The 19,596-nt window shown below is 54.5% G+C and overlaps 1 protein-coding gene across 4 annotated transcripts in view; it reads right to left on the bottom strand.

Annotated features, from left to right (window-relative positions):
* Positions 1-19,596, bottom strand: part of CROCC2 (ciliary rootlet coiled-coil, rootletin family member 2) — an 80,799-nt gene that overhangs the window by 35,594 nt on the left and 25,609 nt on the right. For all 4 annotated transcript variants that reach the window (XM_074398739.1, XM_074398737.1, XM_074398736.1 and 1 more), the window contains 10 exons: positions 19,271-19,477; positions 18,881-19,068; positions 18,405-18,563; positions 17,800-17,974; positions 16,804-16,950; positions 16,360-16,569; positions 5,754-5,947; positions 2,873-2,991; positions 2,273-2,442; positions 1,486-1,662 (listed from right to left, as the gene is read on the bottom strand). In XM_074398739.1, the coding sequence (XP_074254840.1) occupies positions 1,486-1,662; positions 2,273-2,442; positions 2,873-2,991; positions 5,754-5,947; positions 16,360-16,569; positions 16,804-16,950; positions 17,800-17,974; positions 18,405-18,563; positions 18,881-19,068; positions 19,271-19,477 (1,746 nt within the window). The remainder of the gene's footprint in view (positions 1-1,485; positions 1,663-2,272; positions 2,443-2,872; positions 2,992-5,753; positions 5,948-16,359; positions 16,570-16,803; positions 16,951-17,799; positions 17,975-18,404; positions 18,564-18,880; positions 19,069-19,270; positions 19,478-19,596) is intronic.

A 19,596-nucleotide genomic window follows, 5' to 3' on the forward strand; every position in this document is an offset into this window, starting at 1 on the left:
CCAGCTAATTTTTTGTATTTTTAGTAGAGACCGAGTTTCAGCATGTTGACCAGGCTAGTTTTGAACTCTCAAGTGATCCACCTGCTTCAGCCTCCGAAAGTACTGAGATTATAGGTGTGAGCCACAGCACCGGGCCTGTAATTTGTACCGATATCTTTTAGTCCTTATCACCCCATGTGATGACACACATGTGGACGTGTCCATCTGCCCATTCCTTTCACCAAAAGTGAATTTTGGCATGAGACATGGGAACAGCCTAGACTCAGGGGAGCTTTTAGAGGGCCAGCGGCTGAGTCTTAACTGCTGTTGGGATGGGAGGATGCCCTGATATGTGGCTGGTGGTGGCCTGCTTGGCTTGGTCGTCGAGTTGGATACACTGATGGATGGCTGGATGACCAGCTGGCTGGTGGAGCAGGTGGTTGGATGGATAGACACATGGATAGGTGGTTGAATATGTGGGTTGGCAGCTGAGTTTGTGGACAGATGGAGGGATGTTAAGTGAATGGATGCATGGGTGGCCAAATGAATTGTGGGTAGTTGTGTGGATGGAAGGTTGGGAGCATGGATAGTTGGATGGATAGTCAAATGAACTGACGGGTGGCTGCATGGGTGGTGACGTGCGGACGGACAACTAGGAATGTGGACGTGCGGCCATGTATCTGGTGGACAGCTAAATGCATGGAAAGAATGTATCTTCGAGTGAGAGGGTGGATGAGGACAAGCACATAGAGGGACAGCTGAGGGCAGAGATGGGTGGGTGGGTGGATGAATAGTGGGTGGGTGGGTGGATGAACGGGTGGGTGGGTGGATGGACAGGTGCAGGGATGGATGGAGGGGTGGGTGGGTGGATGAGCAGGTGGGTGGGTGGATGAATGGGTGGGTAGATGGATGGACAGGTGCAGGGATGGATGGGGGGGTGGGTGGATGAACGGGTGGGTGGGTGGATGGACAGGTGCAGGGATGGATGGAGAGGTGGGTGGATGGATGAACGGGTGGGTGGGTGGATGGACAGGTGCAGGGATGGATGGAGGGGTGGGTGGGTGGGTCGGTGGATGAGCAGGTGGGTGGGTGGATGAATGGGTGGGTGGGTGGATGGACAGGTGCAGGGACGGATGGAGAGCTGGGTGGATGGATGGGTGGATGGATGCGTGAATGGGTAGACGGATGGATGAATGAACTGGTAGGTGGGTGGACGGATGGAGGGATGGATGGGGAGATGGATGGATGGATGGGTGGGTGGGTGGATGAGTGGATGGGTGGAAGGATGGATGGAAGAGATGGATGGATGGACAGACAGGTGGATGGATGGGTGGTTGGGTGGACATCTGTCCACCGTGACTGCTGTGGAAGAACAAAACTACAATAGCAGTGACCTGGAAAGGCTGTACCTGCCTGAGGTGTGGCGCCATGCAGCCCTTGCACTGGGTCAGAGACAGCAGGTGCAGTGGGCGTGAGCAGCCCCGCCGCCCCCAGCCCCGCCATCACCTGTTGCATCTTGTGCTCCATTTGGAGAAGGCGCTCGTCCCGCTCCTGCTTCAGACTCTGAATTTCCTCCTTCAGAGCCTCCCTCTCAGCTGCGCTCTTTGCCACCAGCTCCCTCTCCTGCTCCAGCCGGCATCTGGCTACCTCCTTCTCCTCTACCAGGGACAGACTCAAGGTCTCCTGGGCAAGGTAAAGGGATGGGTCCAGCAGGTGTCTGTGGTCCTGAGTGAGACCTAGCCCGGGGGACGCCAGGACTGATGGTCCGCAGAGGCTGTCCAGTCCAGCCAGATGCACCCCCCGCACCTTCCCCTCAGGGTCACCGGAGCAGGGAGGGCCTCTCTGGGTCCCAGCACCTGCCAGCCCACAGCGATCTATCAGTATGTAACCATTCCTGAGTCTCTGCAGCGCACCTGCCATAAAGGGGTGCAAAGACGTATCAAACCAGGCCTCCGGAAGCCTGTGACCTGTGGGACCGCTGCAGTGGGTGTGGGGCCCCCTTAAGCCCCCACCCTTCACACTGCACCAGACCAGCCAACAGTCCATCCAGCTTCTGCCATGAGGGAGCTCCGCCCCAAATACAAACCCAAGCCCAGTGTGAGGGCCCCACGGGGAAGGCCCTGGATGCCCGTTTGAATTATAAAGAGTGAGCAGGTCCTTGCCCAACCTTCCCTGGCCGGGCACCTCCGCCTCTGAGCTTGGTCTCCAAGGGCCCCCTCCTCCCAAGGGCCTGCCATTCCCTGGGACCTAGTAACCTTCTAGGAAGCTACTGGTGGGCCTGTGGGAAGCAGACCTTCTCTCGCTGGAGCTGTGCCAGGGCCTCACGGTGTGCCGATGCCTGGCTCTCCAGGGCCAGCTGTGCTCCCCGCTCCTGCTGTGCCACCTGTCGCTGGAGCCGCCCCATGTCCTGCCACAGCTTCAGCTCCTGGGCCTCCCAGTCACGTTGTAGCTGCCTCATTTCCACTGTGGGGTGATGGGTAAGGTGCACCAGGGCCTGGCATGCGGAGCTCCGAGCCCTTTGGAACCCCCGAGGGAGTAACAGCCTTGGGGGTGACAGTGGCCGGGCTCTGGGAGTGGGCGGCCAGCACATGACAGGGTGGGCTGCACAGGGTGCAGGGTCCAGGGCTGCAGATGGAGGCCACACACTGACCCCGTGGCCACAGCGTGGTGCCCCGCCTCGGGCTGGTGCCAGCTGCAGCCTGGGCAGGGTGTTGCTGCCCCTCAATGGCTGGGGTGGCCCAATGTGCTCAGTCACAGGAGCTCCAGGCCCTCGTTTGTGCCCCTGTGGGCTCTGGAGAGGGGGCGCAGCATGTGTGGGGACTGAGTTCCACTCCAGGGGCCCCTCCATGGCTGACTTTCGGGGAACGGGCTGGGGGAGCCACCCCTGGAGCACCTTGCAAGGCCTGCCGCGTGAGTCCTGCGCTCCGGGCCTCCTCCTGCAGCTGTTCCTGCAGCTGTGTGGTCAGCTGCTGGGCCTCCAGGAGGCTGCTCTCCAGGGAGTCCCTCTCCGCCCTGCAAAGGAGCAGCAAGCAACGCATCATCCCCAGGATCCCGCCCACAGGATGCTCGCGATGGTTCTACACAGGTGTCACCGAGGATCAGCTGAAACGCGAAGTGGAAGAGTGTTCTAGAAGTGATGGTGCATCTTGTCTCTGGGGCACCGTACGCTGTTAACAGGGATGAGGAAACCGTTTCCTAGTCTCATGCCATGAAAAGAGTCACCCCAGAAAGCCACCCCCACAGTAGACCCCCATGTGCGGCGTGGTCCCTCGTGTGGAAAGCCTGCTTGCTGCCTTCGTGCCCGGAGTGCAAGCGCCACCATGCAGCAGTGCCCACTCCCGGGAGGCGAAAGACCCCACGTTTCTAACAATCAGTTCATCAGGGACCCAATCGTCAGGAGCACGTTTCACCGTCACCGTTCGCTGCCCTGTGCTACGTGTTTATCTGTGAACAAAGCAATGCACGGAGCAACACGTGCAAACACAGACTCGTACCTGGAGGTGCTCAACCCCAGACAGATGCCGTGGGGCGGGCCGTGGGCCACGGGGACGCTGGCAGCTCCTGACTGGGCCCTGCCTCCATTTCTCTTCCATCTTCCTACCCACCGCCACCCACTTCTTCAGGGGTAGAGCACCCCCCAGCCTTCTGGGGCTCCCCAGGGCCCGCAGACAGAGGTCCTCTGGGCTCAGGTCTGAACCCCCAGAAACCTCACTCTGCTGCACGCTGTTCTGCTCCCCCTCAGCCCCTCCTCCCAGGAATGCTCCCCATGGCCCCATCCCACACTCCCGGGCTTGAGTGCTCACTTCACCGGGCAGCTCTTCCCTCTTCTGCATGTGGGAAGCCCTCCCTTCAATCAGCCTGGAAACCCCTCCTCCTAGAGGCCCGCCCAGCATCCTGTAGGGGATGTGGCCTCTGCCACTCAGGCATGGGACGTCTTTGCCTGAAGCCTGGGGACCTGTGCGTGTGCCCAGCCTCTGTCTCTATGGGGACCCAGGAGCAAGTTTAGGGGCTCTGCCATTGAGTACTGAGATTGGAGGCCTGGCCCCCGCCAGGGTGCTCCGAGCAGGGTGGGGCTGCTTGGGATGTGGGCCCAGGGCGGACTTGGTCCGTCTTGCTGGCTGACAGTCGGGCCAGGACCCCGTGAAGGGAGGGAGGCCTCGGAAAGGCAGGGCCGGCTCGCAGCTGAAGAGGCAGCTGATCTCAGGTACGCGTGCAAGGACCTGCCAGTCAGTCCACGTCCCGCCTGCCCTTGCCCTCCGAGAGCCTGCAGTATGGCAGGGTACAGAAGGGAGCAGGTCCCGCTGCTGAAGGCTGTCAGGGCCTGGGGATGCTGACAGTGGAGCCCCTTCACATAGCTGACCGTGGGGAGGTATCCTCAGAAACGGGGGGCCGCGGCAGGACTCCTGCACCGGATGGTCCCCAGTGTTACCCGAGAGCTCATCAACAAGGCGGCGCCTGCACTCTCCGGCCCCCGGGCCAGTTGTAGATACACAGAGTGTGTCAGGGCAGAGGTGGCTTCAGGACAAGCCCCTCTGTCACCAGAGGCTCAGCTGGCCATCAGGACGCCCTGACGGTGGCCTGTGACGCTGAGGCCTGCAGGGCAGCCATGTGCCGGGGCCCCGGGTCAGTGGCAGGCCTGAGCGGATGTCGGGGCAGGACTCAGGCTGCGGAGGGCTCTGGCCGGGGCCTGTGTTCTGGGCGGCAGACCCTGCCGGCAGGAACGGGGCCCCCACCCCTGGGCCTTGGAGCCCTCAGGGCTCAGGAGGGAGCACGGGCCGGAGCCCAGGCCACGGCAGGCAGCCTCCCTCGGTTTTCCTTCCCGACTGCGGCGCGAGCCTTCGTTCGGAGGAAAGGTTTGTCTGCGAAGAAGCTCAAGGATCCCAGACCCCAAAGTTTCTCATGCCTCCCAGACTCCGGAATTCCAGGAGGAAATCTTTTCAACAAAGACACTTAGCAGTGCCCGTGAGGTGCAGAAGCCAAGCCAGCGGGTTTCTGCAGAGGCCGCAGGACTCACATCACCAGGCAGCTGCCGGCACACATCCTGTTCCTGCCTGTGGGTGCCCGTCCCAACCTCTGGGAGTTGCCCCGAGGGCCTCTGGGCTCACCAGCCCGCACTCTCCGCCTCGCGGTCACTGGGCTGACCCTGCTCCTGGCTCCAGGGACGGGCGTGCTGCCCAAGCTTGGGATCAACCCTGTGACGCCGGCTCCCAGGGTTGGTGCAGGGATGTCAGGCAGCCCAAGGTGGCCCATGGCAGCAGTAGCTCTCGGGCCTTGTGGGGAGAAGGGTGCTCTGCGTCTGCTGGAAGGAGGACCCCTGGGTGGCTGCAGGCCATCTTGCCACCTCTCAGAGTGAGCCTACCTGGGAATGAGATCCTCTCAGAATCAAGCTGTGCTCAGAGAAGGAGAGGCAGGATTCCGAGGGCACTGTGGGAGTGCCTGAATCCAGCCATGCCTGAAGCTGGCTTCACCCTGAACTCCCCGGCTCTGTGAGCCAGAGAGTCCCCAGCTGCCTTCCACGGGTCTGAGCTGGGCTTCTGCACCTGCCACCACCTCGTTCAGGAAGGCGACCCCAGGGTTTTCACTGGCTTGACTTCTAGATGCCCTCCTCCGACCCAAAAGCTCTGTGCTGGCCTCTCACGCTAGCCCAGCCCACCTGCACTCACTCCCGGTCCCATGTGATGCTGTGAGCGCCCCTGTACCCTGCCACACTGCAGGCTCTCGGAGGGCAAGGGCAGGCGGGACGTGGCCTGACTGGCAGGTCCTTGCACGTGTACCTGAGATCAGCTGCCTCGTCAGCCGCGAGCCGGCCCTGCCTCTGCAAGGCCTCCTGCTGGGCCAGCAGCTGGGCCCGCTCCTCGGACAGAGCGCCCTTCTCCTTCACGGCTTGCTGCAGAGTGTCCATCTGGGCCTCCTGGTCCTGCAGGCTCTGAGCCAGCTGCTCCTCCAGGGCCTGTTTCTGGCAGGTGACCTAGGGGAGGTGGGAAAGGGACAGTCGGCAGAGAAAGAGCGTAAGTGGGTGGGCATGGGCCTCTTGAGGGGACGGACGGACTCCAGAAGTGGTGCTTTTGTGCAGCACGGCATGGACGTGACAGTGGAAAAGGGGGTGACATAAGGCATATCGGATCTCAGAAGCACACGGATGTTTTTACAGTAGAGGGGGCATCCACTCGGGCACCCTGACGGAGACGGTATCGAACGGGGCACTCCCAGGTAGGAGCCAACTGTCAATCTGAGTGGCACCATTTGTCTGTCCTTCAGTGTCCGGGGGCAGGAAGCATTGCACAGAGATGGCGATAGAAGGTAACAGAAAACCAGAGTGCTGCAGCCCAGCCCTTCCCCCAAGAACGTTATAAAAGTCTCGGTGGAATGCATCACAAGAACATGTAAGAGACCTCGGAGAGCTGAAAGGCAGCGGGGGCTGAAGGGGCTGAGGTCTCGGAGGGGAGGCGCAGGAACGCGCCCAGCCTCGGGGTCTCCTCTTTCCGTAAGGCATTTGCTGATTTAAGAGTTTGGGTTAAGCCGGGTGCTCAGGCCTGTCATTGCAGCCCTTGGGGAGGCCAAGGTGGGTGGATCGCCTGAGGTCAAGAGTTCAGGACTGGGCCAACCAACATGGAGAAACCATCCTACCAAAAATGCGAAGTTAGCCAGGCGTGGTGGCGCTTGCCTGCCATCCCAGCTCCTCGGGAGGCTGAGGCAGGGCAGAGGTTGTGGAGCTGAGATTGTGCCGTTGCATTCCAGCCTGGGCAACAAGAGTAAAACTCTGTCTCAAAAAAAAGAGAGAGAGTTTGGACTGAAACACTGAGATGCCAAGAAGAGCTTCTGGCAGTGCCATGGCCTGAGGGGGACAAAAATTAGGGTTCAGAGCCACCAAAGCAAACAGGCCCTGATAAATATTACAAGACATCAAGCTATATTCACAGAAAGGCTTGACCCTAGTGGTAGTGGAGAATCAGAAACGGACCATCCTTCATCATCGACACTGAATCATCCTGATCCCTGACTGGGTTACAGTGACCTGGGTTACAGTGACCATCTGCCTTCACCGCCTGCCAGGGTCAAAAGGAAGTCCTGGCCGGGCGTGGGGGCTCATGCCTGTAATTCCAGCACTTTGGGAGGCCAAGGCAGGCAGATAACTTGAGGTCAGGAGTTCAAGACCAGCCTGGCCAACATGGTGAAACCCCATCTCTACTAAAAATATAAAAATTAGCCAGGCGTGATGGCACATGCCTGTAATCCCAGCTATTCAGGAGGCTGAGGCAGGAGAATCACTTAAACCCAGAAGGCAGAGGTTATGGTGAGCCAAGGTCGTGCCACTGTGCTCCAGCCGGGGTGACAGAGTGAGACCTCTTTCTCCCCTCCACCCCCCAAAAAGCAAACAAAAGCAACGTAAAAAGTAAATTATTTCTGGAAGAAGAATAGCATCATCGAGATCCTCAAATTATGTCTCAAATTTATTCTAGGTAAGACTGACTATTTGATCAAGACCTGGCATGTCAGGAGACAGGACCACATGACCAGAAAACCACAGATAAGAGCAGAAAATAGGCACAGAGCCTCCCACCCTGGTAATCTAGATACTGGAGTTATCAGGCACAAACTTTAAAATAGCCGATCAATACATTCAAGAAGCTGGATAGCAAGATGCAGTTTAGCTACAGAACTGGATCCTAAATATAAAAAACACAATTTAAAATACAATAACTGAAAGTAAAGAAACTCAGATGAGGGCAGACTAGACAGAATGAAAGAAAGGGCTGGTAACCTGGAATGTACCGACTCAATCACAAAAGGAAAGAAGAGTGGAAAATACACAAAAGGGTGTTATAGACAAACAGGACAAGCTAAAAATGCACACCCGATGTGGAGTTAGTTTCAGAAGAGATGAGGGGGCATATTTGAACAGATACAGGCCAAAATTTTTCCAATCGAATAAAATACTCTAGCCACAGATTCTGAATGAGCTACAATCCCCTAAAAGGATAAATTAAAAGGAAAATGTCACAAACATGCAACTTAGCGAGTTTCTGAATACCAAAGATAAAGAAAAATGTCTTTAAAAAAAAAAGGGAAAAAGACACGCAGCTGTGAAAGTAACAAGGCTGACATTTGATTTCCACACAGCAGTGATGGAAGCCGGAAGACAATGGGATGAATCCATTAAATTTCTGAAAGAAAATAATGGCTATTTTATCTTTTTTTTTTCTTTAATAATGGCTATTTTAGTATTCTACACCCAGTGAGAATATTCTTCAAAAGTAAAATGAGGACTTTCTGCTTCTGATAATGTTGAGGTAGGTTGTTGAAGACCAGCCCTTCCACCTAAAGTAACTAGAAGAGCTGTGCAACACACCGTCCAATAATCTGTGTAAAAGCATTCGACAGATAGAGACGGTCAGGTCCCAGGTGTTCCGGTTACAGACAGAAATACATTCACGTGCGTCTGAAATCTATGAATATAACAGATTTCCTCTTTGAGGTACCTGCCAAGGCCTGAGTGACGCAGGGTGTGGGGCCTCAGGAGCAGAGAGCAAAGCTTTAGGCCGGCGCAGAGGCTCACACCTGCAATCCCAGCACTTAGGGATCCCAAGGTGCACAGATCACCTGAGCTTGGGAGTTTGAGACCAGTCTGGCCAACATGGCAAAACCCCCCATTGCTACTAAAAATACAAAAATTACCCAGGCATGGTGGCATGTGCCTGTAATCCCAGCTACTTAATTAGGAGGCTGAGGCAGGAGAATTGCTTGCACCCGGGAGGTGGAGGTTGCAGTGAGCCGAGACTGCACCATTGCACTCCAGGCTGAGCGACAGAGCGAGACTCCGGTAAAGAAAATGAACAAAGCTTTAGCTAAAAGACTGGGAACATGGCCTCAGATGTCAACAGGCTTAAGAGATTGAAGAGACGAGACATAACTTAGAGTTCAGAGATACCAAAGCACCCGGGAATGAAAAGAAGACAGGATATCAGACAAAAGGAAATGCCTTGAGGTAAGCCTGAGATTCTACACTGTGACTTTCTAAAATGGTACTGCTGGTTGGGTGAGGTGGCTCACTCCCATAATCCCAGCACTTAGGGAGGCTGAGGCAGGTGGGTCACTTGAACCCAGGAGTTTGCCACCAGCCTGGGCAACACAGCAAATCCCCATTTCTACAAAAAATACAAAAATTAGCTGGGCATGGTCATGCACGCCTGTAGTCCCAGCTACTCAGGAGGCTGAGGCGGGAGGATCACTTGAGCCCAGGTGGAGGCTGCAGTGAGCCCTGATCATGCCACTGCATTCCAGCCTGGGCAGCAGAGCAAGACTCTGTCTCAGAAAATAAAATAACATAAAATAAAATAAAATAACAAATGGCACTGCTTTTTAAAAAAGTATGTATTTTTTTATGATTCATAAGTATTAAAGGACCAGGAGACAAAGAATCGGAACAAAAAGCAGCAGCTGAGAGTCGGGGAAACCACACAGGGCTTTTGAAAGTCTTACAGAATTGAGAAAACAAAGCCTGGAGTTTAGGGCTGACAAGACAATGGGAGCCCTGGTCAGCCCCTGAGATCTCCAGTTAGGGACACCAGAGGGTCGCACTACAGCCTGGGATAGGCCAGACACAGAGACTCCTCACAAAAGGCTGAAACACAGTTAAGAGCAGCTGAGTCCTGGGCTAAATTACGGTGATTTATCCCGATGCTGATTTCCCAAAGTCAAAAGCAAATTCCCTCTGGAAGAAGCTTATATCCATGAAAGCCTTCAATTATCTCTATGAATTATATCTACAAAAACACAAAGTCTGCCATTCAATCAAAAATCATTAAGCATAGAAAAATGAAAAATTAAAAATTAAACAAAAAAATTAAGGATACTAGGAGACAAGTCCAAACCATTGAAAATAAATAAATAAAAGGCAATAGAAAGAGTTCATTAGGGGAAGCAGATGTTAGAGTTATCAAAGACTTAAAAAAGTATTATAATTAATATGTTTAAGAACATACTCAAGACAATGAAGAATGTTACCAAGTAATTGAAATATCTGTGAGAAGATGAGTGTGTGTGTGTGTGTGTGTGTGTGTGTGTGTGAATGGTTAAAATACCCATTTAAAAAGCAAAAATATTAATAAAGTAATATTAGGGTTTATAACAACACACACAGAAATAAAATATATAACAGCAAGAGTGAAAAGGACGGAGAAGATGTCTTAGTAAATGTGAGCTGCTGTAACAAAATCCCTGAGACTGAGTAATTTGTAAAGTACAGAAGAGTATTAACTTATCTTCCCACATTCTAGAGACTGGGAAGTGCAAAGTCAAGGTGCTGGCAGGTGTGGTTGTCTGTCAAGGACCGCTCTGTGCTTCCAAGGCTGTGCCTTGATGCTGCATTTTCCGGATGAGAAGGATGCTGCATCTTCACGCGGTGAAAGGCAGAGGGAAGCTGAGTCACAAATGATGCAGGAAGCCTCTTTTGCAAAGGCTTTAATCTCATTGATGAGGGTGGAACCCTCGTGGCCTAATCGCCTTTTAAAGGTCCCACCTCTTAATGCTATCACAATTGGTCACTAAGTTTCCACACCTACATTTTAGAGGGGACACATTATAATCGCGGCAAGGGATAAACGGAGTGTATGCTGCAAAGGTCTTCTATTGTTTGCAAAGTAATATAATATTTGAGTGTAGACTGTGCGTATCGTAATTTTAGAGTAATCACTAAAACTAACAAAAAGGAATGTACCTAAAAACAACCCATAGAGAACATAACATGGGATACTAAACAAATACGCAGCTAACCCAAAAGAACGCCGGAAAGGAAGAACGTAAAAACATGTTTAAAACGTAAGACAGATAGATGCAAATGCCCAGATGTAAATACAGCGTATTAGCAGCTACATGAAGTGTATGTGGTCTAATGACCACTCTAATTAAAGATGAACGTCGTCAGAGTAATGATAAGGACTAGACCCAACAGTATGCTTTTCACACATATTTTATTTGTTAATTTTTTTTTTATTTCAATAGGTTTTTAGGGAGCAGGTGGTGTTTGGTTACGTGGATAAGGTCTTTAGTGGTGATGTTTGAGATTCTGGTGTATCCATCACCTGTGCAGTGTACACTGTATCAAAGAAGTATCTATCAAAAAGAGTATTAGTAGAGATAACAGCAGATGTTTTGTAATGATAAAAAGCCAATTCCTCATGAAGACATGAAATACTAAATACAGATACACTTAATAATAGAAATTCAAAACACACGAAGCAAAAACTGATCATGGGAAGAAAGTAAGGGGAGGTCTAGGGGAAGAAGCAGAAGCTCCATAATCACAGGGAGGGACCTCAGTGTTCTCTCACTAACTGATGCAGCAGGTAGACAAAACCACCAGTCAAAGAAACAAACCAACACACAAACACCCAGTAAGGACACTGAAGACTTAAATGGCACTACTACGCAACTTGATTTCATTGATATTTGTAGAACAATGCACTCAACAATAGCATAATACACATTCTCTTGACATGTTCCACAGACAATAGACTGGGACATAACACAATTAAATCCATTCAAATAATACAAAGTATATCCCCTGACCATGATGAAATTATATTAGAAACTGGTAACAATTTAGACGTTTAGAAAATCCTATTTGGAAGTCAGGGAATGGATGTCTAATTAATCCATGGGAAAAGAGAAAAGCTTGAACTGACTGATAATAAAACACAACATGCAGAATTATTGCAATGCAGATTAAGAAACAGACATAAAACCAGGTAAGAAATTGGAGCAGATCATACATCTGTTAAAGAAATTGAGTTCATTCTCAAATACTTTCTCACAAAGAAAACTCCAGATTCACATTATTTCATTAGTGAATTCCGTCAAACATTTAAGAAATAAGTGATACCAATTTTATACAAATGCTTTCAGGAAATAGAGGAAGAGAAAGTACTTTCCAGTGTATTTCAGGAGCCCAGCACAACCCTGATTCCAAATCTGACCATTCCATGGAAAGAAAATTACAGAAATATTCCTCACAAATATAGCTGAAAAAACTTTAACAAAATATGACAAGTTGAATAAAAATATATAAAATGGATGCTAACTCACGACAAAGTAGGGCTTACTTAGGTATGCAAGTTTAACATCTAAATATAATTATATATATATACATATATATATATATATATATATATATATATATATATATATATAATTCACTGCATTAACAACGTAAGGAGAACAATGAGGTGCTCCTCTTAATAGTTCCAGAAAAAAGCATTTAGCAGAACCCAGTACCCATTTATAATTTAAAAAAATCAGCATACGAGGAGTGAAAGGAAACTTCCTTACTCTGATAAAGAGCATTTATGAAAAGCCCACAGATAACGTCATATGTAATGGTGAAATATCAAATTCTTTCCCCATGATTGCGTTGGGTGGAAGTATGGCCATTCTCATCCTTACGTTCAATTTTTCTCTGCAGGTCTTAGCGCAATAAGACAAGAAGAAGAAATAAAACGTATTCAGATAAGAAAAAAAGTGAAACTGTTGCTACAGATGAATAATTACATAAACATACAACCTTAGTACTTATAAGTAAATCTGTCAAGGTCACATGACTCAAAATAAACATATGAAATTGTATTTCTATATACTGATAATGAACAATAGGAAAATGACATTAAAATAATAATATAACTGATGCTATAAGATCTAGAATTAACCTCATCAAAGACGTGCAAGAAACCTCTACATTGAAAACTACAAACATGGCTGAGAGAAATGCAGACATGGAGAGATGGGGCCAGGCGCTGTGGCTCACGCCTGTAATCCTAGCACTTTGGGAGGCCGAGGTGGGTGGATAACCTGAGGTCAGGAGTTCAAGACCAGCTCGGCCATCATGGTGAAACCCCATCTTAAAAAAAAAAAAAAAAGACATGGAGGGGTATACCATATTGATGGATATAATATTCGCTATATTCAAGATGTCCAGTTTCCTCAGGTTGATCTATAAATTCTAAACAATTTTAATCAAAGTACTGGAAGGCTTTTTTGCAGGGGAGGGAAGAAGAAATGGACAAGATGACTCTGAAATGTATATGCCTGTACAAAGGACTTAGAACAGCCAAAACAATCCTGAAAAAGAACAAGGCGGATGTGTGTACCCTACCCAATTTCAAGACTTACTAAAAAGCTATTGTAATCAAGACAGTATGGTTTTGGTGAAAGAATGAACAGATTGATTCGCACAGATCAACAAATCCCACTTATATGATCAATTTATTTTCGAGTTGCCAGAGTTATTCAAGAATGAAAGGAGAGACTTATAAAAAATGGTGCTGGAAAAACTGGAAATCAGCATGAAAAATAATGGACCTTAGTTCTCACATCATACCACACAGTCTGGCTCTCACACTTTAGTGTGCAGCAGAATCTCACGGGGGGCTGATTAAAATCCAGATTTCTGGATCCTGCCCACAGAGTTTCTGATTCAGTAAGTCAGTCTTGTGTGAGGCATGCGTATTTGCATTTTTAAGAAGTCCCCAGGTGTATCAGTCTTTTCTCACCCTGCTATAAAGAACTACCTGAGACTGGGTGATTTATTAAGAAAAGAGGTTGAATAGCCTCAGAGTTCTCAGGCTTGACAGAAGGTGTGACTGGGAGACCTCAGGAAACTTGCAATTATGGCAGAAGGTGAAGGGGGAAGCAGGCACCCTCTTCACATGGAGGCAGGAGAGAGGAAAGGGAGAAGCGCCACACGCTTTTAAACCCTCAGATCTCGTGAGAACTCACTCACCATGAAGACACCAGCAAGGGAGAGATCTGCCCGCATGAACAAATCACCTCCCACCAGGCTCCTGCTCCAATTCGCTGTGAGATTTAGGTGGGGACACAGAGCTCAACCATGTCACCAGGCGATGTTTATGCTGCTAGCCTGGGCAGTGCACATGGCAAACCCCTGCTGTACCCAGAAATAAACTTGAAATGGATGGTAGGATCTGCATGTGAAAGCCAGGTAAGACGTAGGAGGGTATCTTCCCATCCTTGGGGTAGGCAACCGTTTTTCAGACAGAACCTAGAAAATACTAATTGTAAGACTAAAAAAAGAAATAGATACATTGGAGTTTGCCAGAGTTAAACTTTTATGTCCTCCATAAAAAGTATCATTGAGAAAATGTACAGGCAGCCACACCTTGGGGGAAATACGCGTAGGACCTGTGTCTGACGATGGACTTGCATCATGACATATAAATTCCTGTATATTCATAACCAAAATGCAAAATCCCAACTTTAAAATGGGAAAAAGATTTGACAGCTGGTAAAATAAAGCGCGAGTATCCAACGAGTGATGAAAATGCGTCCGATATTTTTAGTTACCAGGGAAATGGTATTGAAAACTTCAGTGACGTGTCACTTCACACACACAGAAGAGCTAAAAACAAAACAGAAACAGACAGTACCCAACATCGGGAAAGCAGAGGGGCAACCGGAACCTTCCTAATCTGCTGGCTGCAGCAAAGTGACTGAAGCCCTTTTGGAAAGCTGCCTGCTTTTTCTGACAGCTGCTTGGTTGTTTCTGATAAAAGTTCAACACACACCTATGCAGGGAGTGTGCAGTTTTTTGCTCCCAGTATTCAGTCAGGAAAAGTAAAACTATATGTATGTGACTTGTACAAGGAGGTTTATACCGGCCCTGCCATCGCAGTCCCCAACCAGTCACCTCCCAGCAGTCCCCTCCTCCAATCTGACGTGAGATTTGGGTGAGGACACAAATCCGAACCATATCGGCAGGTGTGTCACATAACACACCATGAGTCCGAGGCGTGAGCCACCATGCTCTCTGCAGGCAGCGTTCAGCGTTCACATCACCTGGCTGCTGGCCCCAGTGACAGATAAAAGCACCCTTTGTGGGCAGGACCAGATGTATCGGAAACATCGTTGCTGGACAGTACAAATGTCCAGTATCCGGTGGATGAGTAAGCAAAAGTGCGTTACTCACCCCAAGGAATGTATCTACGCAGGTAAAAAGAAAGAGCTCGTGATATGCTGAACAACGTGTGTGGATAAAGGAGATTATACTGAGGGAGAGAAGCTGGACACGAAGCGCCCGCACTGCGTGACTCCATTTATAAGGAGCTCTAAAGCGGGTGCATCCAGCTCACGGCACAGCACGTCAGAGCAGAGGCCGCCTGGGTGGGGGCCGGGGGCTTTGGGCAGTGGCTGAAGGGACGTGGGGGAGCCTGCTGGGCTGACAAAAACGTTCTACGTCTTGATCTTGGTGGTGGCTACACGGGTTTGCACAATTGTCAAAACTAACACTGTACACTGACTTATTAAATGCCAATTATACTTCAATAGCAAAAGAGGAAAAAGATGACCCCCAAAAAGTTCAGGACAGAAAACGGAAAGAGAGCTGAGCTGTCCCGCGTGTGACAGGCGCCACAGAATCTGAGCCGTGGGGGCTTGAAAGCCAGCACGGACGGGCCTTCTGCACGGATGAACGGGGAGGGATTGGAAAAAACAAGACTGTTCCGTTCTCCACCGAGTTGAGCTTCCTCAACAAAAGACAGGGGGATTGGGAACGAATGCATGGACGCAGCAGTGAATGCACCGGCGCAGAGCTCAGCTGCCTGGGCGCGGCCCGGGGAGACCCTCGCAGAGCTCAGCTTCGTGGGTGCGGCCCGGGGAGACCCTCGCAGAGCTCTGCTGCGTGGGCGCAGCCCGGGGAGACCCTCACAGAGCTCAGCTTCGTGGGTGCGGCCCGGGGAGACCCTCGCAGCGCTCAGCTTCGTGGGCGCGGCCCGGGGAGACCCTCACAGAGCTCAGCTTCGTGGGTGCGGCCCGGGGAGACCCTCACAGAGCTCAGCTTCGTGGGCGCAGCCCGGGGAGACCCTCGCAGAGCTCAGCTGCGTGGGTGCGGCCCGGGGAGACCCTCACAGAGCTCTGCTGTGTGGGCGCGGCCCGGGGAGACCCTCACAGAGCTCAGCTGCATGGGCGCGGCCCGGGGAGACCCTCGAAGAGCTCAGCTGCGTGGGCGCGGCCCGGGGAGACCCTCGCAGAGCTCTGCCATGTGGGTGTGGCCCGGGGAGGAGCAGGCAGCAGAGCGAAGCCAAAGCTCTCCAAGGGCCTCGCGTGCAGACGTCACTAGCCTGACGCCCGGCTCCCCGGCCAAGGGGTCGGGGGGAGATGGAGGCCAGGCCTGATGGCAATCTTCTCTGCAGACCCTGCCTCTGCCCGCCCCCCCCCGCCTTGGGGAGGCCAGCACTGGGCCTGGCCTTTACCAAGACAGAAAGAGCTGGTGTGGACATCCTGAGCCTGCCTGACTCCCAGAAGTACCTTAGGCAGGACCTGCGACCCAGCCACGTCCCAGGAGGCAGCAGCGGGCCCTGCGGGCATCCTCACCTGGACCACCTGCTCCTGGAGCTGGGCCTTCTCTCGCCCCAGCAAGGCTGCCTGGCCCTCCAGCTGCTCCTGCCGCTGCTCCAGGCCCCTGCGCTCCGCCTGCTCCAGTGCCAGCTGCTGTTCCGCCTTCGCCAGCTGCTCCCTGGCCCGGGCCTGCTCCTGCTCCAGAGCCTTCTGCTGCTCCCGCAGCTGGTCTCGCTCCTGCTCCAGCTACCACCAGGGGTCAGGGCTCTGCATCCAGCCCCCGCACCCTCCGGCCCTGCGGCCACCCCCAGGCCTGTCCCAGGCACACTGTCCTCCCTCCCTCGGGCCTGGTCAGGGCCAGCCAGGCTCCTCATCCCCAAAACCTTGGCCCAGGAGAGGGAGTGATCTGGGAGGATGGAAGAAAGGCCCAGGGCCAGAGACCCACAGCCACCCGGAAGCCCCACCCCCGCCTCGTCTCACCTGGAGGGTCAGGTGGGTCAGCACACTTTTGTCCTGAGCCAGACCGTCCATCAGGGTGGCCATGGCAGCCAGGGAGTCCCTCTGCTGCACTCCCTCTGACTTCAGCCGCCTCACGAGAAGCTCCAGGTCAGCATTGCCGCACTCGGCCTGGGACAGGGAGGGGCACCAGGGAGAGACCTTCAGCTTCCAGGGCAGGTCTGCTGCTGCTGGGGAAGGAGTGAGCCCTGAGCCACGGCGGTGTGCAAGCCAGCGCTCTGGAGCAGGCATGGTGGGACGGTCCCCACAGTCAGAGGTCTCAGGGCCACTGGTGGCTCCAGGCACTGAGGCTCCAGCCAGAGGACGTGGCTGGTGGGCTGGGGAGAGGCCACGAAGAAGCAGGCATGCCCAGCAAGGTTGAGAGCAGCCATGCCAGGCTGGTGCCTGCTGGCTGGGGACAGAGCTCTGGTGATGGGCTGAAGGTCCCGGCAGGCAGGAGAGAGGGAGTGGGAGGCCAGGGCAGCGAGGCCAGGGCGGGTGGGGGTGGATGGGAGGATGGGGTGGGGGGTGGCAGATGGGAGGGGGGATGGGGGGTAGATGGGAGGGTGGGTTGGGGGGGCAGATGGGAGAGGGGGTGAGGGGACAGATGGGAGGGCAGCGTGGGTGGGGGCAGACGGGAGGGGGCGGGGCGGGTGGGGGCAGACGGGAGGGGGCGGGGTGGGTGGGGGCAGACGGGAGGGGGCGGGGTGGGTGGGGGCAGACGGGGGGTCGGGGTGGGTGGGGGCAGACGGGGGGGCGGGGTGAGTGGGGGCAGACGGGAGGGGGCGGGGCAGGTGGGGGCAGACGGGAGGGGGCGGGGCGGGTGGGGACAGACGGGAGGGGGCGGGGCGGGTGGGGACAGACGGGAGGGGGCGGGGCGGGTGGGGACAGACGGGAGGGGGCGGGGCGGGTGGGGACAGACGGGAGGGGGCGGGGTGAGTGGGGGCAGACCGGGGGGGGGGGCGGGCGGGCAGAGTGTACCCGGGCCAGGGCACGGTGCAGGGCCTCCCTCTCGCTCTCCACGACGTCCCGCTGGAGCTGTGCCATGCTCAGTGCCTCCCGGGCTGAAGCCAGCTCCTCCCTGAGCCCGGAGACCTTCTCTTCCAGCTGCTGCAGGCGGCCTTGACTGAGGCCCCAGACCAGAGGGCGGGGGGCTCTGAGGGTGAGCAGCGGCTGCCCCGTGAGATTTCAGGGAGGAGACTGCCTGCGACCCCTTCCAAGCCCGGGGAGCCCAGGAGGAGCATGGGGTTCCCGGGAGGACCCGGGAGGCAGGGAGCCCTTGGCTTCCGGCTTCGTTTCTGGGGCGGAGGAGGCACGGGTGCCTCGGCGGGGGAATGGGGCCCCACATCTGCTGGGCCCACAGGGTGGGAGATGTCCCCCGGGGGGAGCACTGGGTCACAGGAGTGGGATCTGGGTCTGGAGGATGGTGCAGACTGGAAGGAGCCTGCAGAGCGCCCTCCCCGTCAGGGCCGCCCGCACCCTGAGGTGAGACTGCAGAAGCAGGCCCAAGGCCCAGGGTGGCAGCGAGGGGTCTCTCTTTCGGGAGGGGCCCTGCCCGCCCAGCCGCCGCCTGCTCGCCGGCACACCTGGTCTCCAGGGCCCTGCCGCTCCGCCGCCTCCGCAGAGCCAGCTCCTCCCGAGGCTCCTCCTGCAGCTCCGGGGCCTCCAGCCCCCGCTTCTCCACATCTGCAGCACCTGCCTGCCCTCTCAGCTGCCCCACCGCCATCTCCAGAGCAGCCTTCTCCCTGGGGATGGAGGGGGCAGAGCGGGGGCAGCCCTGGACACATTCGAGGTGCACAGCGTGCCTTGGGCAGTCGGGAGGGGTGGATGCCAGCCCGAGACCGCATGGGCAGAGGCAGCCCCCGAAGCACACAGGGTCTCACGAGTGGATGCATCCCACCCTGGCTCCTGCTCTGCCGGTGGCCACAGAACTCTGCTGGAAGGAAAGGCCCCTCCCCGCCGGGTCCCCTCCCGCTCTAGGGGCGCGGTCCTGACAGCAGTCCTGGGCCCTCAGGGTCCCACACACCCTGAGCAGGGCCGGGCAGCCCCTTCACTCCGTTACCTCCCCAGGAGCTTGCAGGACGCCCGGCACTGCTGCTCCTCCAGCCCCTGGGCCTCCGGCTGGCCCCGAAGGGCCTCCTGCCCCCGAGCCTGCTGCTGCGCGGCCCACAGCTCCCGCTGGCACTCGGACAGCTGCTCCCGGAGCCCGGCCGCCAGGGCCTGGGACGACTCCAGCTGCAGGCACAGCTCCTGCCCGGGTGGGTGCAGTGTGGGCCCTCAGGCAGGCTTTGCCCACCGAGGACCACCAGGACTTGCGACTCCGCAGAAAAGACACCAGAGCCCCTCCCTGGGGTCATGGGGCTCGGGCAGGCCCCGTAACTGCCCTTCAGCCTGAGGCGCTCATGGCTCTGCCCTCAGGGAGACGGGGGTCCCACGGGCTTTGGCTGCCCACCTGCTCCCGCTGCCGCCGCCTCTTGATGGCTGCCCGCACGGCCTGCAGTGTGGGGTCCAGGGCAGCCTGGGAGTGGGTACGTGGCAGGGATGCCCCTTGGTGGGGGGACGTGGCACGTGGGGGGCCCCTCGGTGGGCGCTGCGCCTTCTCCCCTTCAGTGCCGGGGCTCCATCCCGGCTCCAGGCACTGCTCACCCTCCTCCGCCACCTTCAAGGTGCAGAGAGGCCCAGAGCGCAGGGCCGTGACTTGGGGATCGCGCAGACCATCCTGAGGGTCCCTGCAGGCCAGCTCCCCCTTCACTACCAGGGGGACAGGCGAGGGGCCGC

This window comes from Saimiri boliviensis, chromosome 5 (genome assembly GCF_048565385.1).
Source record: "Saimiri boliviensis isolate mSaiBol1 chromosome 5, mSaiBol1.pri, whole genome shotgun sequence".
In the NCBI taxonomy this organism is placed as follows: Eukaryota; Metazoa; Chordata; class Mammalia; order Primates; family Cebidae; genus Saimiri; species Saimiri boliviensis.